The sequence below is a fragment of the Podarcis erhardii genome (genome assembly GCF_964252035.2).
Source record: "Podarcis erhardii genome assembly, chromosome: 11".
In the NCBI taxonomy this organism is placed as follows: Eukaryota; Metazoa; Chordata; class Lepidosauria; order Squamata; family Lacertidae; genus Podarcis; species Podarcis erhardii.
In genome coordinates this window covers 48235850-48255886 of record NC_138501.1, presented here as the reverse complement: position 1 = coordinate 48255886, position 20037 = coordinate 48235850, and the positions used below count along the sequence as shown (strand labels likewise).

Genomic DNA, 20037 nt, shown 5'->3' with positions numbered 1-20037 from the left:
CTCGCAAGACGGAAAACCCGCTAGACGAAAGGGTTTTCCGTTTTGGAGGCGCTTCGCAAAACGAATTTCCCTATGGGCTTGCTTCGCAAGACGAAATGTCTTGCGAGTTCCTGCGGGTTTCCCCCCCTTTTTTCCCCCTTTTCCTAAGCCGCTAAGCCACTTATCAGCTGATCCGCTGATAAGCCGCTTAACAGCTGATCGCTAAAAGCCGCTAAACCGCTAATAGCGCTAATCCGCTAAGCTGTCAATGGGCTTGCTTTGCAAGACGAAAAAACCGCTATACGAAGAGCCTCATGGAACGGATTAATTTCGTCTTGCGAGGCACCACTGTACTTTCTTGTATCTGCCCTAAATCTTCCAACATCGCAGAGGACAACCCTCCCTTTCTTTCACTCCCAGAAAATGCTATCAGTCATCATCACTAGAAAGGTGCCACCAGTCCTTACGTTTCTCAATTGGGACGATCTCGCTGGGGTAGACTTCAATCTCTACCTTTCCATCGGCTTCGGTTTTGTCCAGCCACCGGTTGCAAGGGAAGTTGTACTGCTTGCCATGGACAGGAATTGAAATCTCAACACTGCCAAGGTGCCAGCCAGCTCGGAGTCCTACATTGTCGTGCCCAATGGAAATCCGCTTGATCTTTGAGAGGCAGAACGGAAAGAGTTTGAGTGTGTCATGGAAATGCCTATTGCTCTAGCTTTGCTCAATTCTCAACTACCTCAGTTGTCTTTGCTCTCTGGATTCTGGATTCTGGGGACTTCTGGATTCTGCTCAGTGCTATAGCAGGCAGGCAGATACAACATCTAGATTTGATGAGTTGCACCCAAGTTCCATACAAAGTAGACCCATTGCAGTTATTGGAGCTAAGTTAGGCATGCCCATTTATTTTAATGGTTCTGCTCTGAGTATGACTAACATTAGGGATAAAGGGGACCCCGACCATTAGGTCCAGTCGTGGCCGACTCTGGGGTTGTGGCGCTCATCTCGCTTTATTGGCCAAGGGAGCCAGCGTACAGCTTCCGGGTCATGTGGCCAGCATGACTAAGCCGCTTCTGTTTTTTTTTTTTTAAATAATTTTTATTAAGGTTTTCCAAATTAAAACAAATTAAATCCAATTTATAAACTTTTTCCAATAACTAGGACTTCCCCTCCCCACCCCCTCATGTATTCCAAATCTTCCAAATAAACAATTAGGTTCAACAAATTCTTATCCCCAAATTGCAATCATCCTCCATTACCCAGTTTAGCGTAATTCCCATCCCCCTAAGATCGATCTATTCCCTTCCACGAGTTTCCCCCTTTAATACAAATAAAAAACAACAACATAGAATTAAATAATAATTTTACAACCTTTGGATTCCAACTTTCCCTCCCCTTTTTCCCTGTTACGTTCCTCCTAGCCCTCCATCTCTAATATCTTCCTGGAGTTCCCACATTACATTAAACCCACATCCCTCTGATTCTTTGCCAGTCTTATTAATTGCGAATGTCCAATCATTTAATTACGAATGTCCAATCCTGAAAAAAGTCTATCGAGAAGAGGGTCCATTTCTTCTATCCAGATTTTTATATCCAGGAGTAGAAACTCCAATTTTAATTCCATAAGCTTGTCAAATCTGGATATCCCAAATATCCCCTTTCCCCTTTCTGTCCAGTTCTTGTTGTTTCCTTATTCTTGTCGGCCATTCTCCTCCTTTTTGTTTCTCTGTTCTCCCACAGAAATGTTCTTTCTCCAAAAGTTTCTAATATCCCTGCAGAGGCTTGTTGTTCAGGAACAAAACATTACATCATGATCCTTTCATTTTCCAACAGATAGTTCCATTGTTTCCTATAGTGTGTAGACCTCTGTAGACAAAATAATGTTCCATTTCTGCAGTTTCCCAGGAGATTAAAAGTTCTATTCAACTGCACAAGTTTCCTGTCAAAAACACATGCAATATCCCTCAGCTCCTCTAGATGGATTCCCATAACAAAGTTCCCTTCCAAAGCCCATCCACCAGTCCAAATAGCTTGTTTATCCTCATTTGAACAATTTGAAACAATTTATACTCAACTTATATCAAATGTAACCGGCAAAGTCCATAACCAAGTCTCTGTTACATTCTTCCGTTTTGACAGCTCCTTGACCGCTGTCAAAACCTGTCAAAACCTCCGTTACTCTTCTCCAGGCATTTTCACGAATCGCTCCAGGGATTCCGGGGGGGTGTTGCTTTTTAATACAAATTCCACTTTTCTCCTCCGGCTCAATCTTATAAATTTCCCTCGCGAAGTTGCTAATTCGGTGAAATAAAGTTACTCTCGATCTTAGTTATCCATTCCTTTGTTTTGGCTCTTCTACAATTTAGGGGGGGGCTGACTTCCTTTTTTCCACCTCCCCCGTTCGCTCCAAATTTTAAAAATTTGTCCCCTTTTTTTAGTCCATATTCCAATTACTCACGGGTTCTTCTTTTAGATCCAAATTTTCAATAGAAGAAGTCAGCGCTCTCCGCCGGATGGCATGCGGCTGCGCTCGGCAGGGATAGCAGAGAACTCAAGCACCACGCTTCTCCCCGGCACCCGATCCGGAGCCTTTAAAAAGGCTCCTTCACGAGTCGGGAGGGCGCTAACGGTGCCAGCCGAGTCTCCATGTCCACGGCCTCCTCTGGCCGTGGTTTTTAAGGGTCCCCGCATCGCCGGTGCGGTAGGACCCAGCCCCTGCCGAGCAGACTCCCTCCGGAGCTCGGAGGGAGTCCGCCATTCGGCGATGGCGCCAACCCGGAAGTCCCATGACTAAGCCGCTTCTGGCGAACCAGAGCAGCACACGGAAACGCCGTTTACCTTCCTGCCGGAGTGGTACCTATTTATCTACTTGCACTTTGATATGCTTTTGAACTGCTAGGTTGGCAGGAGCAGGGACCGAGCAACAGGAGCTCACCCCATCGTGGGGATTTGAACCGCCGACCTTCTGATCGGCAAGTCCTAGGCTCTGTGTTTTAACCCACAGCGCCACCCGTGTCCCTTATGACTAACATTGGACACACACACAAAAACCTGGAGATCAGTCATCATCATCATCATCATCATCATCATCATCATCATTATTATCCCAGCAGCTCTCAAAATGACTAAAGCCTGTTGAGTAGAGGCTAAATGATCTGAGCCTGTGCAAAACTGACAGCACATCATATTAACACTTCTACAGACAGCAGAGGTAGTGAGGAGTCCTGTGCACAAGAAGGTGGTGTAAAGCAAGCCAATGTAAATTAAGCTAGTGTAAAATTGCACCAGATTGAAAGCCCCTTCAGCAGCGGGCCTGCTGCTCCACCTAAGCATGGCAGAGAGAGAACAAGTCATAGAATTGTAGAATTGTAGAGTTGAAAGGGACCACAAGGGACATCTAGTCCAGTCCCTGCATATGCATGAATCTTTTAATCCATGTGGGGCTCGAACCCACGACCTCAAGTTTAAGAGTCTCATGTTCTACTGATTGAAATATCCTCCTAAAATAGCATTTTATGCTTGGGTGCTGGGTCGCATCATAGAACTGAATGGGCTTAGGGTCCACTCTAAGTTCACCCATTTTGGTCCTCCTTCTGCCATGCCCCCACCATGACCTTTGGGGGGATTTACCCTGGCTTTGGCTCAGCCAGCTGAGGCTGAGCTGAGCTGAGCAAGATGAACTGAGCAAGATGAGCTGGAGCTATATTTGGCCAAGCTGGAATGGGGAACTTAATGCGAGCTGAACCTGGCTGAAACAGGAATCAGCTGGCTGGGCCAGTGATCTGCTGCATCCTAAGATGCTTATCCCAGTGGATCTTTCCATAGGATTGCCCCCTAAGTGGGTTCAAAACACCATGCTCCAATTTTTCCTCTTCCCCTGCCTCGACCCACTGTTTTCCTCAACATGGAGTCCGATAACAAGCTCTGGAGTCCATGCGTGCTATTTCTGATGTTTTCTTTGAGTCTAAAAAAGCCATTGCTTAACTGTGGGTTTCAGTTTAGAAAGCATGTGATGCCATAAAGTATGATAAACTGCTAGGCAACCACACTCCGTTTTTAAAGCCACCATGACCTTAACAATTAAACCAATCCTTTCTGCGGCACAAAGCCATGTTTGCAGTTCGTTCTTACCTCCCCAATGTCCATTGTGTCAAGAGTGAAGATATCAATCCGTCCTCGTTCAAAGTAGTCCTCTAAGTCATTATCAGACACCAAAAGCGTCTCCTTTTTCGTGTCTGCTTTTTCACCGTAGAGCTTGATCAAAACCTTTGAATCTGAGCTGGCTCCAGGGACGTCCCCTGTTTTTATGCTGATGTGGTAACCGATATCTACAGAAATATTAGCATGTGCTAGGTATGAGACCTGACAACATAGGGCAAAAACTCATCCCTCATCACTGGTGATCGAAAAAGAATAGGAAGGGAAAGGACAGAAGCTAGGAATTCATGTATGAGACTTCAGACTCTTTCAGGACCAACTGAAATGGTCAGTGTCATCTTGACAGAGGAAAGATAAATAGACATTCAAAGGACTTGACCAGAAACAATGAGAAGACACAATGAGTTAAAAGAATGCTTTCTATCTACCCCCGTCCCAATGAAGTAAAAAACTGAACAGCCAGACATGAAATCCATTTGCAAACTCACTTTCCAGAATAGATGATCTCCCAGCTGGAACTAACTCTCGAATAATCATGCCATCATCCTCATTCTTGTCAAGCCATCTGGTCAGCAAATAAAAGTTTAGTTACCTGCTATTACCAGCCAAGCATCAGGAGGTTTATTAAAATCCAGGAAGACACAGTGTATATACTGAGAAACAAACCTGTGTGCCTAGAGACCTTTTTATGGCAATCTGGAATAAAGAAACAGATTACAAGACACCTGGCAAAGAAGAAACAATATCCAATAATTCACAGAATTGTAGGGTTGGAAGGGACCACCAAGTGAAAGAATCTCTGACAGGTGGCCACGCAGCTTCTGTTTGAAGACCTCTAATGAAGAAGAGCATATCACCTTGCAAGGTAAATGTATATATTTGTCAACTTTATTCCATTTCTCAGTTGTGGATTTGAGATGCTTAAGGGGGGGACGGGGAACAAGAGCTAGGGAAAGGTGTTAACTTCTGGCAGTTAATGCCTTAAAGATCATCAGCAAGATTGAAACCTTCTTTGTTTGGGGAGTTTGAAAAAAATGACCCCAAAGGTTACTAAGAATATGTATAATTTCTGTTTTATCCTAACCTCTGACATGCTACATTCCAGGTAGTAAAGGTAAAGGTAAAGGGACCCCTGACCATTAGGTCCAGCCGCGGACGACTCTGGGGTTGCGGCGCTCATCTCGCTTTATTGGCCGAGGGAGCCGGTGTACAGCTTCCAGGTCATGTGGCCAGCATGACTAAGCCGCTTCTGGTGAACCAGAGCAGCGCACAGAAATGCCGTTTACCTTCCCGTTTACCTATTTATCTATTTGCATTTTGACGTGCTTTTGAACTGCTAGGTGGGCAGGAGCAGGGACCGAGCAATGGGAGCTCACCCTGTTGCGGGGATTTGAACCGCCGACCTTCTGATCAGCAAGCCCTAGGCTCTGTGGTTTAACCCACAGTGCCACATCTACAAAACAAGTGGGATACTCATTGTCTATTCTTCCCCATTTTTTAAATTGAAGATTTCATTAAAGGGCAGTGGGCTGGTGTAAGGGGCACAGGGCAGGCCATGTGGGACTCACAACTCTGGCCACTCCCCCCCCCACATCAGGATTTGCTGCCTGAGGCAGCTGCCTCACTCGGTCTCCTCATAGGGCCAGCCCTCACACTCACTCTCTCTCTGACATACACAATTTGCATTCTGAACTGGTGCAGCCTGGCAACAGATGCATTGGACGCATTTGGTGACTGTATATTCCATTTTTTAAAAAAATGCAAAATACTTATGAGACCCTGGCAAAGCACCACAGCAGAATGGGCAGCATGCAAAATGAAGGAACCCAATTTCCCCTCGCTGAACATTTGTTGATTGTCGGGTATGTACTCTACCCAGTATTCTTCCCTTTCAGTCTCTAAAACCATGTGGCCAAAGGTAAGCGCTTTGGAAAGGTTTAGATGCCACAATTAGCAGTACCGCACCTGAGTTTTCATTTTTGCTGCAAAACCTGCTGTTTAGGGATGTTCATTGTGGAGAAAAAACACTTTCTTGCAAAAAAAGGTTGTGTTTGTCTGCTGCCATTTTCCCCTCTGCCTGCTACTGCTGGGGCGCCATTTTGTTCTACTTGAAAAGGCCACATCACACCATGATCCCAGCCTATCAAAAATCACGATGATGCCACAGCACCCTGCAACCAGTCAGGCGGTCCTATGTGACAACAGCACTGAGAGAAAACAAATCCTACCTACTGCCTTCCCTCTGAATAGGAGGAAATGAATCTCTGTTGCCTAGGCGTTAATGTTGATGCTCGTTATTTGTCTACACCATACTGGCGATTTTGTCCATTTTCATTACTAGGCAAGACTTTCCCCATTCCAGTTGCTTATGACTAGGCTGGAGAAAAATGTGGGTGAGGATATATATCCGAATGCATATCCCACCAAAAGCAAGTGTCGATGGATGACATCTGCATTCTGCACTGGCTAGGAAAAATATGCAACAATTAGATCTGAGCAATTCTGTTTTGGTCTGGTTGCCTTGGCAATGAGGACACATTTCATCTTCCACTGACACCCACCCCCAGCGAAGAAGGGAGGGTGTGTTTTGTGTGAGATGTAAAAGGTTCGTCAACATGCTCGTCCGTGGTTTTGGCCCAGCATTAGTTAGGAACAGTAATCCTCTGCTGTGGTGACTTGTGGCAGAGATCGAGAAGTAAGAATGTAAGGAAAGCAGCTGTAGAAGCAACCAAAATAACTTCCCAAAGGAAGGAAGTCTTCGTAGGGTCGGTTTTGGTCTTTGGTTTTTACCTTGCTGCAACTTAGTACCTGTGTCTCGTGCAGCTCTTGATGGTGTTCCCATGCTAGGATCTTGTTCCAGTGACTAGGGATTAAGCCACCACCATGGTCAAGACATATTGCTATTTAGGTGGCACCTTCATGAGAAGTTCTTCTGAGATACTTCCTGTTTTGGTCTTATATCCAGGATCACTCATCACAGGAAAGCTGCTTCCAGCAGCCTCCTTGTAACGAGTGTAGCATCTACATCAGCCATAAGCAAGGCCCATAGTTTGTGATCAACGTTTCATACAAAGATTTTATGCTTCTCCAAAAAAAAGAAACACCCCAAAGAAATCGGAAGACTCCTTGACCAGCAGGCCTGGAATGGTTGTCATCCAATATCTACAGGTCATGGAGAGATCTGCTTTCCTTCATAAAAGAGGATGCAGTTGGCGAGCACCTTTGTCTTCAAATTTCTCAAGAGCCCATGACACAACCGCCAAGCAGAAGGCAGCCATGCTGGCAAAGAATGTGCATGCCAGCATTGGGCTGGGTTCTTCTGCTGCAGGCTGTCATGTGACCCTCTTTCTATTTGAAAGATAGAGATAATAGAGGTGCAAGGACAGCAAAGGAAACTTCTCTTGAGATTTGACTGTCTTACATGGAAAAGAGGACTCTGGAGATGTTAAGGACCATGTGCCCCTTTTTGTGGCATGTGTTACTGTGACTGCAGAGCAATAGATTTTAAGATCTGGGCCTTGGTCTTCATGTTCCTGATCGGTGTGATGTCTCTCTGGGGTTTATAATTTGCTGCCTCCATGATTCTGAGGGAAGTTACTGCCTGCTGCTCAGGTAGATCACATGGAAAGGAGAACCAATTGTGGCTTTATTTATACAGCGCCCATTTTTATTTTTCAAGGCCACTGGATTGGAAGGAAAGAATACCATGTTTTAAACCAGAAAACTGGTCAGTGGGGTAATTCTAAATCATTTCACCTTATGAACTATTCCTGGTTTTGAAAGGGCTGTACATTCCACTTGCATGCTGTATCCTAGTAGCTTGCACACTTCCTAAAATTATTATTTATTGTTGATGCTATTTTCAACCACTGTGTGCTAGGCTAAGATATCCACAGAACACTTGTGTCAGGAGCGTTTATGGTGAGGTTCAGTGGCCGAGGCCATTGGGGTTATGTTGGGTGGCTGATGCCTATTCTATCCTTGTTTGTAATTTTCTCTCTGAGGCATGACTCGAGAGAATGGAGGCAACAGGTTTTGTACAACGAGGCCCACAGTGTGCTCATCGTGTGTTAAAGCAAAAGGATAGCCTGCCGTCCTGAACACTCAGCCAGTTGACAGAGCACAGGCAGAGCCTGACATTTTCCCTAGTACCTGTAGCAGGGGAATTCTTGATCCTCACTCTCTGGCTGTCCATCTTCCCTCACTATCACTTTGCCAAGGTACCAGCCGCTGCTTCCTCCTTTGCCGTCATGCCCTATCCTCACCCTTCTCACCTGCTTCAGGTCGACCGCCTCAATGATGAACTCATCGGCCTTCGGCACAAGGGAAAGCAGAAAGAAAATGGTCAAAATGGGAGACAAGAACGTCAAGAACAAATGCACTTTTCTACACCTGGAATGGTGGACTCAGATCTGAGAGAAATGGGTTCAGGCAGGGGAGGCTGGTTCATTGGGGCAAATGAGGAACTACCTCCAACAGCCAGTCCCCTAACTGCCTGCCATTTTACTTACCATCAGCCAGGGGGTGTTGGCGCTTCCTGTCATCAGCTCTGACTCCATCTGCTGATGGTCCTCTTGCCTTCCACCTCTAGGAGCCAACTCCTAGGGGCCAAGGTTCCTTTGTCCCCAATAAAATATTTGAGGGGGCTACCACCACCCCCAAGTTGATGGGCATTGCCATTGAAATGGGGTGAAGGTAAAGGAACCCCTTACCATTAGGTCCAGTCGTGGCCGACTCTGGGGTTGTGGTGCTCATCTCGCTTTATTGGCTGAGGGAGCCGGCATACAGCTTCCGGGACATGTGGCCAGCATGACTAAGCCACTTCTGGCGAACCAGAGCAGCGCACAGAAATGCCGTTTACCTTTCCGCTGGAGCGGTACCTATTTATCTACTTTCACTTTGACGTGCTTTTGAACTGCTAGGTTGGCAGGAGCAGGGACTGAACAATGGGAGCTCACCCCATTGCGGGGATTCGAACCGCCGACCTTCTGATTGGCAAGTCCTAACCCACAGCGCCACCCGTGTCCCTTATTGAAATGGTGAGCAGGTGCCAAATATTGTGATGTAGGGTGGAGGCCCCCATAATATTTTATTCAAGTTGGTGCCCGAGTTCTGTCCAAGCAAGGCTTAATGTACACCTGCCATCACTTGTAGGACTTGTAGGGCAGAAGCCCGGGACGTGACAGAGCAAAATAAGTCAGAAAGCTTCCAAATTCAACCGGCTGGCTTGCCACATTTTGGAGTGCCGTCTAAAGAGAGGCTTTCCCAATAAAAGCACTATATAAATTGATCGCCCCGATGAGGGGTGTCAAGAGGTGAGTAGAGTATGTGGATGTACTAGGAAAGCAGCCAGCACAGGGCTCTGAACTCTGAGTTTTGTTTTGTTTTTTTAGCCCTCCTAAGAAGAAAGTTATGAAACAAAATGTGCAAGTACCCTTCTAAATGATTCCTGTAAGATTTATAACACTTTAACAGTAACAGCTTTCCTAAAAGGAATATTGGGAGCTGTAGTTTTTAAGGGGGCTGGGAACTGTATCTCTGTGAGGGTTCTCCTAACGACTCTCAAACTACAGTTTTAAAACGACAGCTCTCAGCATTCTTTTTGGGCAAGCCATGATTCTTACAGTGGTATAAGAGTGCTTTAAATGTAAAGTGGTTATATACACGCACAAATGGTTATACAAATCAGTGTTACTTAAAACTCTTTTAAGCTTCTAACATTGATATAGTTAACTTTGAGAAACAGCAATAGGTACATACCGAGGGCTTGTTTAGAGAAGATTCAGACATCTCCTAACAACAGCCCCCATCAGAGATGAAAAAGGAATCTGAGGGAGCACTTCAGGTCTGGCTCATGTTTTACAGCTCATGAAAACAAAAGGGAACATCTCAAGGTGCTTATAAATAACTTCAATATAGTCTCTTTTTAAATGTCCGGCAGGTTTCGAGCTGTGGTGAATTCTTCTTCAGGGAATTGCTCTCTGCCTCCAGCCCTTCTGGATTCTCTTCCCCAAAAGAAAAACTACATTAAAGTTATTTATAAGCAGCTTGGGACGTTCCCTTTCAGATTTGTTTTGTTTTGTAGCATAAAAGTGCAACACTTTCGTTATATATCTGAGCTGCCCCTGTGTAGAAGATGAATTAAATCACTCCGCAAGATGTGCAGTCCCAGCTGCTTGGAGAAAACTGACTCTGGACAGTTTTGGCATGTGAGGTGGAATGTACACGCATGCACCCTTCCTAATAATATCTAACTATGTAAAATAACTCAGGGATTTCCAGTCTTTTTGAGCCACATTCAGAATGTTGACAAAGTGCTGTTCACGCCAGTCACAAAATGGCTGACATGCGTGTGTGTGGCGTAATTCAAAATGGCTGCCGCGTCTAAAAGAGGAGACAGAACCACACAATGGTTTGGGGCGTTACCCCCGGCAGACGTACCCCCATCAGCTGGAAAAAGGCACCTACGTCAATCAGCGATGCACTCGCTCACATCTGGAATAGGCTCTGTTCCACATGTAAAATGGCAAACCTTCCCTTCCACTAGGCAGCACTTCCTGCGGTCACTTGACATGACCAAACACTGCCCCTCCAACTCCGCAGCAAAATGGCACACCAGCGGTGGCAGCTAGAACAAGGAATAAAAAGCTGAGCAGACAGCTTCCAGGCTATTCCTGTGGTCCTTTAAAAAGGCCATGGCCCTGGCACCTGTGAACTGACTGCAGAGCATTCCTGCCAATGCTGGCATCTACCTAGGACAACTGGCCCCATGTCTATTATTTGGGCTGGCCCTCTCCCTCTTTCCACAGAGCCACTTCCGAGCTGGAGAGGAGTTGGGGTTGCGGGCTTCACACACTCCCCATGTGCACGGGGGCTGGCTCACAGCCCCTGCTAGACTGGGGGAATCCTTGGCCACGTCATCTCCCTGGCCAGCCAATCGTGCTATTTAGGGCTGGCGCGGCCAAGGCTTTTCCTCTTTCTTCGCTTCAGCTGCTCCAGTTTCCCACCCTTCCCACCCTTTAGGTTTGGCTCTCTGACATTGCTATGGACTTCAAATCGTCACAACTTTCTCGGCATTGGCGGTTAGGCATTGGTAAGGGTATTGTTATGTAGATTGAAGAGGGGAGAAAGCGCCATCACCTTCCCCCATATCGAAGGGTAGTCCAGTAAAGGATTCCGTGGGGTGTGGCCCTGTCCGAAGCCTAGGGAGGTGTGGGCCTAAGGCACGCCCCCGAGCGGTGACCCCGGGGGAGTTCCTAGTTGATGTGCATCAGCAGGACTCCCCCTACTGGCAGTTAACCCTTCCCGGTCTTCAAGCAATCAGGCTGAAGCCGGACAGTCAATAGGACCAATGCCTAAGCCAATACCGCTCATCACCTGTAACCAATAAAGTTGTGGCCAATATTTGCCCATTAACCTAAAATGCCGGTGTCCTGTGTCTTTATTTCCGAGGGGGAGGCAGGAACTCACCACACAACTAGTATATCATGGTGTCTTCTTAAACAGGCACACAGACTTACATTGCCCTTCTCAAATTTATTGATCGAGTTCACGCTGTTCTGCAGGACGCGGTCCCCGGTGTCTCCCTGATCCCCATAGAGGCAAGTGAAGACGTTGGCATCCGTCCCACTTCCACTCACCATCCCGGTGTGAACAACGACCCGGTACTTTTTCACTGCAAAGGCACAGGTTAAGGAATCCATTAATAATTGTTGTTGTTGTTGTTGTTGTTGTTGTTGTTGTTGTCATTATCATCATCATCATCATCATTTATTATTATTATTTATACCCGGCCCATCTCGCTGGGTTTCCCCAGCCACTCTGGGTGGCTTTCAACAGAATATTAAAATACAATAACCTATTAAACATTAAAAGCTTCCCCAAACAGGGCTGCCTTCAGATGTCTTCTAAAAGTCTGGTAGTTGTTTTTCTCTTTGACATCTGGTGGGAGGGTGTTCCACAGGGCGGGTGCCACCACCGAGAAGGCCCTCTGCCTGGTTCCCTGTAGCTTTGCTTCTCGCAATGAGGGAACCACCAGAAGGCCCTCGGCGCTGGACCTCAGTGTCTGGGCAGAACGATGGGGGTGGAGACGCTCCTTCAGGTATACCGGACTGAGGCCATTTAGGGCTTTAAAGGAAAGCACCAACACTTTGAATTGTTCTGTGAATTAAAGAAAAACAAGTCCAGGAATGGGGTTCTACAACTCTTTCCCTGTGGCTGAGAGCAGTTCCTCCAAAGCTTCACAGTTCTGTGGTTCCCACAGGCAATTCTGTATTATTGTCTCTCATACAACCAGCACTTCAAGAAATTTGAAAACCCAACAAAGATTTCCAAACGGTAAGGCACACATTGTTGAGCTCTGTGCCTGCCTCATCAAAGCTTGCTGCTTTGGGGTTACAAGCTATATTACCTATTTTATCAAAACGTTGCTAGATAACCAGAGAATTCAGGTGGGTGCAAAATTCCTTGATGAACGTTGGGTAGGGATGCAAGGTGGCAGTTGTTTCCATTCTGATTTGTATTCATCGCAATCGACGCTGTTTCCCTTCTGCTGCAGTTTCGTTTCTGCCTAATAATGCATTATTCATCTTGATGCTGGCTATTTTGTGTAAGTTAGATAACTTATGTGATTTTTTGCATGACTTGTGCAACTAAAAATAAAACCCAGTGTAAAGAAATCATACAAAACCATAAGAAGGTCGTTCACTCTGTGTCCATTTGAAGACTTAAAAAACAAACCATGATGGGCAACAGTTAGAGCAGCGGTTCTCAACCTGTGGGTCCACAGATGTTGTTAGACTACAACTCCCATCATCCCTGAGCTCTGGCCTTGCTAGCTAGGGGTGATGGGAGTTGTAGTTCAACAACATCTGGGGACCCACAGGTTGAGAAAGGCTGAGTTAGAGGATTATCTAACTTATCATCCTCTAAGACTGTACCCTTCAAGGCTTAAGGGGTCATTTAACAACAGACAGTCAGATCTGAAATAAAATTTTCGATAGTATGCCAGTAAATTTGAAAACACTGGGCAAGTCACAAATATGTGTAAGTAACCTGCATAATGACTACCACATTGCCAACATTTATCCTGCATCGTTGGACATATCTTTGTGAGTTTATATAGGGTTATGTTGTGAGAAAACTCTTTTGAGGGGGTTGGAGATTATTATTATTATTATTATTATTATTATTATTATTGTTGTTGTTGTTGTTGTTGTTGATTTGTACCCCACCCATCTGGCTGGGTTTCCCCAGCGACTCTGGGCGGCTTCCAACAAAGATTAAAAAATACATCAAAATGTCACACATTAAAAACTTCCCTGAACAGAGTTGCCTTCAGATGTTTTCTAAATGTCAGGTAGTTGTTTATCTCTTTGACATCTGGTGGGAGGGCATTCCACAGGGCAGGAGCCACTACCGAGAAGGCCCTCTGCCTGGTTCCCTGTAGCTTTGCTTCTTGCAGTGAGGGAATCGCCAGAAGTCCCTGGGCACTGGACCTCAGCGTCCGGGCAGAATGATGGGGGTGGAAACGCTCCTTCAGGTATACTGGGCCGAGGCCGTTTAGGGCTTTAAAGGTTAACACCAACACTTTGAATGCTTGTTTCCTCAGAAATCAGCTAGGGCTTCCTGTTTAGCTCTGCTACGCTATTTCCAGGAAAAGGCTGCTAAGGCAGAGATTGGCAGATCCTTCCATCCTTCACTAAGTGTGATAAGATATTGGAGCAGGGATATTGACGAGAGAGGGATAGAGGAATGTGCTCCTGAGGCTGGCTCCAAATTGGCAAATCACAGTTTGCGACATCTGCATTGGACCAAAGTGGCCAGCTCCTGAAATGGAGAAGCAATAGCGTCGTCAAACTTTGCTCCTCGTGGCCTTTGCTCCATGCAGTTGGCAAACGGCAGAGCCCGACCAGGGAACACGCACTGTTCCTCGCAGCCACTTCACACAGCGGATTAAAAATAAACTCCATCAAAGGTTTGTTGACATGTTAATCATAGCATTTGCAATTATAATCATTTGCACAACTTCTCGGGAACAGCTCTCCTCTGCATACTGATCAATGAGCAGGAAGCTACTGCCAGAGATGGCTCAGATCCACTGTAATCCTGAATTCTGTTTTTATTCAACTGCGGGCCTAAGCACTCGAGGCTGATTGGGGGTTGTGCCATATCCGTGATACACACCAGTGTGACGGTAGCAGTTTAAACTAGGCCAGCTTTATTTTCCATGGAGTGCCAGGCTATGTTTGATTAAGACGATGCAGCAATGTTTTACAATGCATATTATGATGTATATCTAAATAATAATAATAATAATAATAATAATAATAATAATAATAATAATAATAATTTATTATTTAAACCCCGCCCATCTGGCTGAGTTTCCCCAGCCACTCTGGGCGGCTTCCAATCAAGTGTTAAAAACAATATAGCATTTAATATTAAAAACTTCCCTAAACACGGCTGCCTTCAGATGTCTTTTAAAGAGAAGATAGCTGCTTATTTCCTTCACATCTGAAGGGAGGGCGTTCCACAGGGCGGGCGCCACTACCAAGAAGGCCCTCTGCCTGGTTCCCTGTAACCTCACTTCTCACAGCAAGGGAACTGCCCTCGGCGCTGGACCTCAGTGTCCAGGCTGAATGATGGGGGTGGAGACGCTCCTTCAGGTATACAGGACCAAGGCCGTTTAGGGCTTTGAAGGTCAGCACCAACACTTTGAATTGTGCTCGGAAACGTACTGGGAGCCAATGCAGATCTCTCAGGACCAGTGTTATGTCTTCCCAGAGGCCGATCCCAGTCACCAGTCTAGCTGCCGCATTCTGGATTATTTGTAGTTTCCGGGTCACCTTCAAAGATAGCCCCACGCTGGAACAGCAGAGCTGCGTTTAAGGGAAAGACCACAGCTCGGTGGTGCAGCGCTGGTTCAATTCCCAGGATCTCTAGGTAAGGTTGGGGAGATTCCCTGCAGAGCCACTGCTGATCACCATAGGCAATTTGATTTGTTGTTGTTGCCATTCATCTGCCTCAAGAGACAATGGCCATCTCACCATCGTAGGGACTCCATTCCGGATTTGTGTAGGGTTTACTCCATAGCCTTTTCTTCTCCCAAAGATATCCCACAATGCAGCAGAGGTTTAGAATCAGTTTTCCTTCTCCTAGATGGGCTACCTTCTCAGGTTAACAAGCCCCACCTGCCCCTCACTTCCCTCTACAGCATGGGCAGAAGGCACATAATAATAATAATAATAATAATAATAATAATAATACCGTATTTTTCGATCCACAAGAGACACATTTTTCCTCCTAAAAAGTAAGGGGAAATGTCTGTGCGTCTTATGGAGCGAATGCATGGTCCCTGGAGCCAAATTGCCCAAGGGCGAAAAGAAGATTGTGCTCCCCCCCCCTTTTTTTTTAGAAAGAGGGAAGTGGGTGTTGAAACAAAGCCACTGATCAGCAAGCGATCAGGAGGGAGCTAAGGGAGGCTAGCGATAAAGGAGGCTGCCTGGGAGGGGGTGGTGGTAAAGACTTGCAAGGAGAGGAGACAGGAATACTAAAAATAAGCAATGAGGAGAGAAATTAGAAGAAAAGAAGGAGCAAAAAAATGTACCAGCTAAGGAAAAGACACTAAGGCAAACAAGTGCGAAGGGGGTGTTAAAGGAAGCAGCTGATCGGCAAGCGATCGCGAGGGAGATAAGGGAGACTAGCGATAAAGGAGGCTGCCTGGGAGCGAGGAGGTAAAAGCCCATGGATCCTCAGGATTTTTGCATTGGGTCACCCCAAATTCACCATCAGATCACATAGCATCTCCATGGCTACAGCCTGCACCAAAAAAAACCACGCATCCACTGTTTCGTGTTGACGCAATGGTGCAAAAACATGGTTACAAAGCACGGATCCACATGGATCCTCAGGATTTTTGCATTGGGCTACCCCAAACTCACAGTTAAATCACATATCATGTTGGTGGCCACAGCATGAACCACAAAAATCATTGATTCAAAAATCAAGAATTTGTCAAGAATGTATATGTTGTTGTTGAAATGGAATACTCAGGATGAAATGGTGAAATCAGCTATGATTAAATGGGCACAAGATGTTGGACATAACATAATGATGGCTGACTGGGAACAGTTATGGACCACAGGTATGAAATTTACGGCATGCAATGCCCTAAGAGAAAATTTAATGAAAACGATTTATAGATGGTACATGACACCAGTCAAGCTTGCAAAAATTTACCATTTGCCCGACAATAAATGTAGGAAATGTAATGAGACTGAAGGTACATTCTTTCACCTTTGGTGGACATGCCCAAGGATTAAGACATTCTGGGAGATGATTTATAATGAAATGAAAAAGGTATGCAAATATACCTTCCTGAAGAAACCAGAGGCCTTTCTCCTGGGCATGGTCGGCCAATTGGTGCCAAAGAAGGATACTCATTGCGAAGTATTGGAAGACACAAGATTTACCCACCCAGGAAGAATGGCAGATGAAGTTGATGGACTATATGGAACTGGCGGAAATGACTGGCAGAATCCGAGACCAGGGAGAAGAGTCGATGGAAGAAGACTGGAAAAAGTTTAAAGACTATTTACACAAATACTGTAAAATTAATGAATGTTAGAAAAATGTTAGAATGAAGTTATATGGCTTTAGTAGAAATGTTATAAGGGATTAAATATAAACAGATTAATAGAGTATTAAAGGAAAAAATAAGGTTAGAATGTGTTAAGAAAATTATAGGATAGAAAACAGAGGAAGATGGAAAGGAATTGCTGAAACAATTAACAGAAGTGGAATACAAAAAGGGAGGTGTGAGGAGGCCATTGAAATAAGTGAATGAAAGATAAGATATTGAAATTGTTTGATGTGTTTTAAATTGTTTTTGTTTTGTTTTGTTAGTTTAATGTGTTTGTGTTAGGTAGTGTTTTTGTATTGTATTGTATTGTTCATTTTTTTTCTTTTTTTTCTTTTTGTTGTTTGTAGTGTTTAAATTGTTGGAAAACTAATAAATATTATTTTTTTAAAAAAAATCATGCATCCACTGTTTTGTGGGGCCCCAATGGCACAAAAACATGGTTACAAAGCACGGATCCACATGGATCCTTAGGATTTTTGCATTGGGCTACCCCAAACTCATCGTCAAATCACATATCATGTCTGTAGCCACAGCATGAACCACAAAAATCATACATCCACTGTTTCATTCAGAATATTTTTTTCTTGTTTTCCTCCTCTAAAAACTAGGTGTGTCTTATTGTCAGGTGCATCTTATGGAGTGAAAAATACAGTAATAATAATAATAATAATAATAATAATAATTATTATTATTATTATTATTATTATTATTATTATTTTATTTATACCCCGCTCATCTGGCTGTGTTTCCCCAGTCACTCTGGGCGGCTCCCAACACAACACTAAAAACAGAATAAAACTTCAAACATTTAAAATTTCCCTAAACAGGGCTGCCTTCAGATGTCTACTAAAAGTCAGATAGTTGTTTATCTCCTTGATATCTGATGGGAGGGCGTTCCACAGGGTGGGCGCCACCACCGAGAAGGCCCTCTGCCATTCTTGACCACTGGACCCACTATTGGTCTCATCTGCCTAATCTGTTAGAGCCTGTCTTTGCATACAAGGGAAGTCCCTAACTCACTGAGAATTTGGGACCCATCACCTGCCCTCACCTTGTTTAGCTGGTCAGTTGAAGGCATTCCCAGTGTGTGACCACTGTTGCATACTGACAACTTATAGGAGCCACAGATGAGAGTTGAGTACAGGGTGATGTCAGGGACTGGACTGAGGGGGGATGAGACTGAGGAGGAATGGTGGAGATCGCCCCCCTCCCTTCCCTTGAAGCTCCCAGAGAAGAGGAAGGCAGTATTGAGTTACAGCAGTGGTTTGAGGAAGGTCACAGCTCAGAGACAGGGAAACAGAAGAGTTGGGAGGTGTTGGGAGAAGATAAGGCAGAGATGGAGACAGAGCAGCCAGCTGACGTGTTATCACTGGAGAGCATTTCTGACCCCCCTTCTCCCAGAACCCAGCATTCATTGAGAATGCAAGAGCAAAGGACTCAGAGACAATTAGCCCCTGGTGGCCACCATAAGGGGAAGTGCTCTTGGTAGGAAGAGAGGCGGGAGGAGCTCAGTTGGAGCAACGTCATTAATGGGAGGCAGACTGCATTCCTTTGTCTCTCGATGTGATGATTGAATAAACTCATAAGTAAGAACTCCTCTTTGTTTTTCTCTGCTTCTTGCTGCCACTGTGCTGGTCCAGGGGCGAGGTTACCGTGGGGCGAGGTCCAGGACCTGAGTTGAGGGTCGGCAGACAGTCCTCCACAGGCGAAGCGGGGTCCACAGCGAGAAGCTGGGCAAGGACAGGAACTCTGGGGGAGCAGGACTGGATGCTGGCCGAAACAGCTCTTCAACGACGTTGCTCCCGCAACCTGGGACCGGGCTGACTGGCCTTTATCTTCTCTGAGGCCAGGGGCGGTCCCGGCCCCCAGGAGACCCGCCGCTCCTGGCCTTAAGGCAAGCACTCCTCCTGGGAGAAACCAGTTCGCTTCGCCTCTCTGCCCTGAGCCTCTGCAGTTCAGGAGAGGCTGAAGGGTTACTGGGCGCAGGGGGAGACTCACCTGTAGGCACTGAGTCCTCAACCACCTCTGGAGCCAGAGTGGATTCACCTGGTTCCTGCTCCTGATGATCCGGCACAGGTGCAGGCGCTTCAGAATCAAGGCCCTGCCCCAGTTCAGCCGGCCCTGGAGGCGGGGACTCCTGTGCAGGCTGGGATTCCTCCGGTTCAGCCTCGGAATCGGATTCCCAGGCCATCACAGCCACTGGGGGAGGGTAAGATTCCTTGAAGCCTGACAGATGGGGACCAAAGGTGGACAAACTACGCAGAAGGAGCACAATGTGCCTACCACCAGAGGTACTACCCCCACAACACACCACACACCCCAGTGTAAGCAATATGGTGCTAGATAGACATCTATATATCTCACCGCGCTTCTCCCAGGGGTCATTTCTCCTCTGGTCACTCTGCTAAGGATATGTGACCTGACTGCCTGTCTCCAGGCCAGTGGTTGTCTGCAAGGGGTTCCCACAGAGTGGGGTTGATGTTGTCATGTTTGCAGACCTCTTTGTAACACAGAGTTGGACCCTGCCACCCCAAAGCAAGGCAGAGAGCTTTAAAGCTATTTTTGTGCTGGGTTACCCCCAAAAGGGAACGGGCACAACATAGGTGGTGCTGTGGGTTAAAACACAGAGCCTAGGGTTTGCCTATCAGAAGGTTGGCGGTTTGAATCCCTGCGACGGGGTGAGCTCCCATTGCTCGGTCCCTGCTCCTGCCAACCTAGCAGTTCAAAAGCACATCAAGTGCAAGTAGATAAATAGGTACCGCTCCGGCGGGAAGGTAAATGGTGTTTCCGTGCACTGCTCTGGTTCGCCAGAAGCGGCTTAGTCATGCTGGCCACATGACCCGGAAGCTGTACTCTGGCTCCCTTGGCCAATAAAGCAAGATGAGTGCCGCAACCCCAGAGTCAGCCACAACTGGACCTAATGGTCAGGGGTACCTTTACTTTTACCCCCAAGAGGAACTGGCACAGGACGGGTTTGCAAGCCTTGTTTCAGTTTAACTTGTGCTACTTCAACCAGCCTGCCTTCAACCATGTCTGGTTAAAACTGCTCAAGTTAAATGCACCTAAGATGCCTGCTTCTTGGGAGAAAAGCGATGGCAAACCTAGACAGCATCATAAAAAGCAGAGACATCACCTTGCCTACAAAGGTGTGTATAGTTAAAGCTATGGTTTTCCTAGTAGTGATGTATGGAAGTGAGAGCTGGACCATTAAGAAGGCTAATCGCCGAAGAATTGATGCTTTTGAGTTATGGTGCTGG

The 20037-nt window shown here is 46.0% G+C and overlaps 1 protein-coding gene across 5 annotated transcripts in view; it reads right to left on the bottom strand.

Annotated features, from left to right (window-relative positions):
- LOXHD1 (lipoxygenase homology PLAT domains 1) overlaps nucleotides 1-20037 on the bottom strand; it is a 198326-nt gene that overhangs the window by 92054 nt on the left and 86235 nt on the right. For all 5 annotated transcript variants that reach the window (XR_014161414.1, XM_081881330.1, XM_081881332.1 and 2 more), the window contains 5 exons: nucleotides 11658-11812; nucleotides 8290-8450; nucleotides 4626-4702; nucleotides 4111-4307; nucleotides 447-639 (listed from right to left, as the gene is read on the bottom strand). Coding sequence is in view for 4 of the 5 variants with exons in the window: in XM_081881330.1 (XP_081737456.1) it covers nucleotides 447-639; nucleotides 4111-4307; nucleotides 4626-4702; nucleotides 8290-8450; nucleotides 11658-11812 (783 nt within the window). In the remaining variant the exon portion in view is untranslated. The remainder of the gene's footprint in view (nucleotides 1-446; nucleotides 640-4110; nucleotides 4308-4625; nucleotides 4703-8289; nucleotides 8451-11657; nucleotides 11813-20037) is intronic.